Genomic DNA, 6,620 nt, shown 5'->3' with positions numbered 1-6,620 from the left:
AAGGGCAAGGGTGCAAACCTAAGCTGAACGCCTGTGATCTTTGATCCCTCAGACGGCACTGCATCAAGAACCACCAGTCATCAATAGCTGATATAACCACATGGACAAGGGATTACTTTGGCAAACACTTGTCAAGCACTACAATACAGAGTTACATTCCTTTTTGGAAGAAATGGACGCTGTGTGCTTTGGACCAAAGACAAAAATGACCATCCATACTGTTATCAGAAACATACCTAAATGCCAGAATCTGTCAGGGTATGCGGTTCTGTCAGTCCCCTTTGGCAAAGGTAATTTACACTTCTGTGATGCAGCATTAATGCAGAAAAGTACATTGAGATCTTAGAGTAACATGTGCTGCCTTCAAGACGTCGTCTTTTCCAGGGACGTCCATGCATTTTTCAACAAGACAATGCGAAACCACATGCTGCACACATTACAAATGCAAGGCTGTTGGATGAAGAGGGTATGGGTAATACTAAAAAAGGCCTGCAGTCCTGACCCGTCACTAACAGAGAATGTGTGGAGAAGATTTTGCTTTGTATCCTCCAATCTCATCAATCAATGTGGTGGGAGACTTACTGCTTTTATGTTGGCAATGGGAGGCAGAGTGTCCATACGTCCAATTTTAGGGTGTCATTGGCTTACGAACATGTCAAAATAAATTACTTGTATTCCGTTGGTTTAAAGCCACTACTTTATGGCGAAATGTCCAGTACTAAAATGCTAGTTAATTACTAAGTTCTAATAACTGTTCAAGATATCAACATACCAAAACAAAACCAACGTACAGCCCAGACTGGGAAACCTGTTAATGCGTTCCATGGCCCCATGGACTTCCATATATTTTCGGCTTATGTAGAATAATGGGGTTGTTTTTGACACTTATACGCTAAAAATAACACAAATATAATATAAAAACACTAAAATAAAAAGCTGATTCACACAGTTTCTCAGAGCCCTGAGCTGTAACACAAGTTTAAAAGTGAAACAGTGAGGAAAATTCAGCTAAACACAGATACATGTGGACATTTTCAGAGTGAATCTGACGGTTATTCCACACAAATGCAGATTTGTCTAATATTCACACTTTGATTACGTTTTACCGCACCGCTCTAGCCGAGCGCTGAACAAAGCGACTGTTTATTGTTCATTTAAAATGATTCATTCATTCATTTTCTTAACCGCTTATCCACTTAGGGTCACGCCGGGTGCTGGAGCCTATCCCAGCTTTTCAGTGGGCGCAAGGCACACAGTAACACCCTGGACAGGGCGCCAGTCCATCGCAGGGCAGACACACACACACACACACACACACACACACACACCCAAACACACCTATAGGGCAATTCAGTGTCTCCAGTTAACTTGACTGCATGTTTTTGGACTGTGGGAGGAAACCGGAGCTCCCGGAGGAAACGCGGACACGGGGAGAACATGCAAACTCCGCACAGAAAGGACCCGGACCACCCCGCCTGGGTATCGAACCCAGGACCTGCTTGCTGTGAGGCGACAGTGTTACCCAATGAGCCACCGTGCCACCACAATTTAAAATAAATTTAAAAAAGGCTTTAAGGGTACAAATTTCTCCACAAAGAGCGTTGAGTTTCAAAGGTTTTGAGTTTAGGGGACGTTGAGTTACAAGGTACTACTAGATTACAATTTTTTGTACTGTAGACACTGTCCTGACTACCCACTGTCATGCCCTCCTTTTTGGGGTTTAATGTCTTCCAATTTGCGGCTTTATAAGTGGCCACCCTAATGGGAAGTTATACAACGAACTGAATGCATAAACATGATTTAAAAATCGATCGTTAATGTATTGTAACTAATTGTATACACGGTTCACATGCAGTGCTCAATACTCCGGTACTACAGGGGCAGTACGAAACAAACATTTAACTCGTGACTCCTCCCTTCAGTGTCACGTGATCAGCGGTCGTATTAGGAACGCATTGTTATCAGGTGCGGCTCGACCAATCAGCTGTCGCGATTTTTACAAGCCAGCCAATCAGATTCGAAAGAGCGACAATTTAAACCTCAGAAGGGTAGCACGGGTTTATCCAGCTTGTTCAGCTGTAACCAGCGTATTCGTACGGCGGAATTCAGCGCAGTGAGATTTTATCAGAAATGGCTCTTCGTGTTACAAGGGTGAGTTTTGTATAATGTTTTATTGTTATTAGTAATGTTATTTCTGCACTTTTTGTGGAGTTTTATGTTTAAAGCTGAGTGTTTTTCACGCTTGGAGTGAATTCTCAGCACATGCTTGTGTGTTCCGGCTGTATAGGCTGCTGGTTCACTTCTTTGTAAAATAAAACCATTTATATCTTTTAATTTACCCCCTGCATCGAGCAAGGCATTTAATATTGTATGTTTTATTTATTGCCTTAAAATTGTGACTTAATTTTCTTTAATGGTTTAATATTTATTAAGCTGTTGGGTCATGGGTTCAATTTTTGATAAAGGTTAAATGGGTTTATTGTAATCTGTTGGTTAACCCATAATGTCCTGAACTAATACGTAGTCCCCCCCCCCCCCCCCCCATTAAACCATTGGTCTATGGTATATCCCTTACCCCCCTTTAATTTCACTTTATTTTATGCCCCCCCCCCAAACCATTAGTTTATGGTATAACCCTTACCCCCTTTAATTTCACTTATTTTAAGCCCCCCCCCCCCCCCCCCCCCCCTCATTAAACCATTAGTCTATGGTGTAACCCTTACCCCCCTTTAAAATACCCCCAATTTTAATTCCACACACTAATTTCACTTATTTCCCTTTCCCCTCCAGAGTACTCGTCTGCCCAGCAGTGAGAACCAAAATGCAGTGCCAGGGAAGGCAGTGCTCGCAAGCAAGCCTGTACTGAGGCCGAGGGCTGCGCTTGGGGAAATTGGTAATGCAGTATTGCCACGCCAGCCGCTCAGAAAAAAGGTAAATTCCAACCCTAATTTCTATTGTATATGCTGTGGTGCTATGGATTGTTCTTAAAATGTTGTTTTTGGTCTGTAGCAGGAGGTAAAGGCTGCACCAGAGGAGAAGGAAGAGAAAGCTTCAGGACCTGTTCTGAAGCCTAAGCAGGAAATGCCCAAAGTGGAGACTGAAGCTGTAGTAAGGGTTTAATTCAATATTGCTTTGATAATTTGGGTGGAAAGTAGCCTGCTATACATCATACAGGCTGTAGAGTCCTGTTGTGCATACATGGCCCCAGTGTTTTCAGGCAAACAATCGGACAGGCCTTTGTGGGACTATAGTACTAAGTAACTGTTATTACTGCAAATTGAGGGTAAATATTAAGACGCTTGTTAAAATGACTTGACTAAGCGAGTGCATGAGCACTGTCTGAAAGTAGAGCCAGCCTGACTCACCCAGTGAGCCTCTATGGTCTTAATTACTGGTTCAAATTCATTTGGTGTTATTGAATGCTATGTAATCTAGTAGACTATGTGGTTTTCTACCACTAGGCCTTAGGTTGCAATGGCCCTGCAAAGCACCCTCTAGTGTTTTCTGGACTTTCTGCACTACTAGGAAAAGCCAGTGGGTGTGGTGGTTTTCAATAGTGCTACCGTCTGATACAAGTGTCGTATGGCATGCTTTCAATGGTGTTGGACCAGCTTTAAATTTGCCTTTAAGGTGTAGGACCTTGGTTTTTATATTGGTATAGCTTTGTCCATTATGCCAAGCACATATTTCAATGTGTAACCTGAGAATTTAAGTGAAGCTGCAATTCTTTAACATGTGGTGTCTGGTAGCTCTTATCAGAGCCTTCCTCTCCTGTGCCCATGGAGACGTCTGGCTGTGCCCCAGATGAGCTGTGCCAAGCTTTCTCTGACGTGCTACTTAACATCAAAGATGTGGATGCTGACGATTACGACAATCCCATGCTCTGCAGTGAATATGTAAAGGACATCTACAAGTACCTCCGGCAACTTGAGGTTGGTCACTTTCTGTGGGTTTTATTTTTCTTCCTGAAAATGTGCTTGGTTTGGAACCTAATGCTTATCCTTCTGGTTTCTCATAGGCTGATCAGGCTGTCAGGCCAAAGTATCTGGAAGGAAGGGAAGTCACTGGGAACATGCGTGCCATTCTTATCGATTGGCTTGTCCAGGTGCAAATCAAATTTCGTCTGCTGCAGGAGACCATGTACATGACTGTTGCGATCATTGATCGTTTTCTTCAGGTAAGCTGCTTCAATGCTTTGGTCCTGGGTAGTGATCGACCGATATGGGTTTTTTTAATGGCCGATACCGATATTTAGACGAAAGAAGTGGCCGATGGCCGATATATAAAGCCGATAATACCATTTTTTTTTTTTTACAACTAAAAAATACAATAATAATAATAATACAACAAAACAGAATTAATGATCTTAAATAAACATTTATCACTGTATATTCTTGTTTGCTCTTTTGGCCGTTCAAAAAATTAAATAAAAAAAAAAACTTTAAATAAAATACAAATTATTTCAAAGGTTTCAGTGCACTTAACATACACAAGCAGATGGCAGTATCTTTTTGTTTTTAAGAATGAACAAACATGCTTAGTGAAGACAGTTTCACATAGAAGAACTTCTTTTAAGGAGCCATTATTTAAGCACCAAACTGTGTGTGCATTGTGTTTGAGCATTTAGATAAGTAATCAAAATATAAATAAAATATTAACAAAAATATTTGTGAATAAAAAATAATAAAGTTAAAGTGAAATATTTGGGGAAAAAATTAGATGAGAAGGCATGCAGCTACAGGCTGGAGGATTACAATCCTTGTTCTTGTGCATTCACTGATGTCTGCCTGGAGAGTGGCAAAATGGACACATGGGGCGCTCTAACAGCCAGACCAATGACTGTATACAGTCACTGAGCTGACTGAGGCAATGTTTAAATATCGGCCTTGTGAGCACATATATCGGCCGATGCCGATTATCTAAAAAATGCCAATAATCGGCCGGCCGATTAATCGGTCGATCACTAGTCCTGGGTTCTTAGAATTGTCTAATTGGTTCTACCAAAAATGAGTCATTATTGGTCTTGTATTCCATATTTGGTTCCTGAAAGTTGATGGCTAATGTCTTAAGTCCAGACTGGATCAGTAACGCCTCACATGCAGATAAAACCCATTGTTTTTGCTAAACAAAACATACATCTGATTGTAGACTAGTTCTTTTAGTTGATTTATTGCTCTTATGATGATGGCACTATTTGGCTGGTACAGTGGTTCATGTAAATATTAGACTTAAAATCCACCTTAGTGGGAAGTACATGGATTATTTACTGACTGGTGCAAATCCAATAATTCCCCATAATCAGCCTATTGAAAGTTAAACTATCTCCTTTTTCCTCACAGGATAACCCAGTTCCCAAGAAGCAGCTCCAGTTGGTGGGTGTAACATCCATGTTTATTGCCTCCAAATATGAGGAAATGTACCCACCAGAGATCGCAGACTTTGCCTTCGTCACGGATCGTGCCTACACCACCGCTCAGATCCGTGACATGGAGATGAAGATCCTCAGGGTCTTGAATTTCAGCTTCGGCAGGCCGCTGCCTCTTCAGTTTCTTCGCAGGGCGTCAAAAATTGGAGAGGTAATTAAGACTAGCTTTATTAATTGAACTCCTCTTAATAATTCAGGTACACGGGTCCACAAAGTTGAATCGGTTCATCTTGGCAACTTGTTTGCTCAACTTTTCATCTATAGGTTACAGCAGAGCAGCACACTTTGGCCAAGTACTTTGTGGAACTCACAATGGTGGACTACGACATGATGCACTTCCATCCCTCTCAGGTTGCCAGTGCTGCCTTTGCCCTCATGCAAAAAGTCTTCAATTGTGGTGACTGGGTAAATATTTGTCTTCCTTCCTTTTTTTTAATGTTTACGTGGGTGTGATTGCTCATCTTTGGCTTTTTGCAGACCCCCACTCTGCAGTTTTACATGGGCTACACAGAGGACAGCCTGATTCCAGTAATGCAACATATTGCCAAAAATGTAGTCAAAGTGAATGAAGGACTTTCAAAACACCTGGTGAGTGGGTTTCATACATGCATTATGATGACTGCGTGATGCATGACTGACTGCAGTAATGGTGTAAATTTTTCATCTGTAGGCGGTTAAGAACAAGTACTCCAGTCAGAAGCAGATGAGGATCGCTTCGATCTCCCAGCTTAAATCATCGTTGATCAAGGATCTTGCTAAGCGAGCCTCCTAGGGAGATTTGAAAAGGACTTGGCACTGTGTGCTGATTGTAAATTGTAACTTAATGCATGCTTTTATTTGCTGTTTTACCATTTTATGTAGTTCGTTCCGACTTGGATTATGCGTTCCTGCCAAGATGTACTTCGTTTTACACTGCCATTGTCTAACTGTCCAGGTTTAATAACGGCTATCTTGTATGTTTTAAATTTCCAATAAACCTTTTAAATCATTTCTAATCAATTGTACTTATTGTAACTTTCTCTAAAGCTTTAGTTTGGGTCTAGTATTAAACTTAAGTAACTGCAGATTGGCATTCATGCTGACTTGCCCAAAAAATAGTGGCTAGACATGTCCTGCAAAGGCTGTGCCAAGATGAGCCTTGTATTCTAGTGACACCTTTTCTTTTTAGTTAACCTGATCAACTCTTATAGTAATT

The 6,620-nt window shown here is 41.3% G+C and overlaps 1 protein-coding gene across 1 annotated transcript; it reads left to right on the top strand.

Moving 5' to 3' along the window:
• Window positions 1-2,050: 2,050 nt before the first annotated feature.
• On the top strand, window positions 2,051-6,420 carry ccnb1 (cyclin B1). Its single transcript, XM_062988306.1, has 9 exons — window positions 2,051-2,151; window positions 2,791-2,931; window positions 3,010-3,108; window positions 3,750-3,932; window positions 4,019-4,177; window positions 5,340-5,576; window positions 5,690-5,830; window positions 5,903-6,013; window positions 6,096-6,420. Exons 1-9 carry the CDS (start codon window positions 2,131-2,133, stop codon window positions 6,195-6,197), a joined length of 1,194 nt encoding a protein of 397 aa, XP_062844376.1. The 5' UTR covers window positions 2,051-2,130; the 3' UTR covers window positions 6,198-6,420.
• Window positions 6,421-6,620: the final 200 nt, after the last annotated feature.

This window comes from Trichomycterus rosablanca, chromosome 26 (assembly GCF_030014385.1).
Source record: "Trichomycterus rosablanca isolate fTriRos1 chromosome 26, fTriRos1.hap1, whole genome shotgun sequence".
Taxonomy (NCBI): Eukaryota; Metazoa; Chordata; class Actinopteri; order Siluriformes; family Trichomycteridae; genus Trichomycterus; species Trichomycterus rosablanca.
The sequence above is the reverse complement of the archived record's forward strand: the minus strand, read 5'-3'. Positions and strand labels throughout refer to the sequence as shown.

Bases quoted from the DNA above. Each gene is read 5' to 3' on its own strand.
- ccnb1 (XM_062988306.1), top strand. From the start codon at position 2,131: ATGGCTCTTCGTGTTACAAGG. The intron at 2,152-2,790 runs GTGAGTTTTGTA...TTTCCCCTCCAG, and splicing joins TGGCTCTTCGTGTTACAAGG to AGTACTCGTCTGCCCAGCAG. The intron at 6,014-6,095 runs GTGAGTGGGTTT...TTTCATCTGTAG, and splicing joins AAGGACTTTCAAAACACCTG to GCGGTTAAGAACAAGTACTC.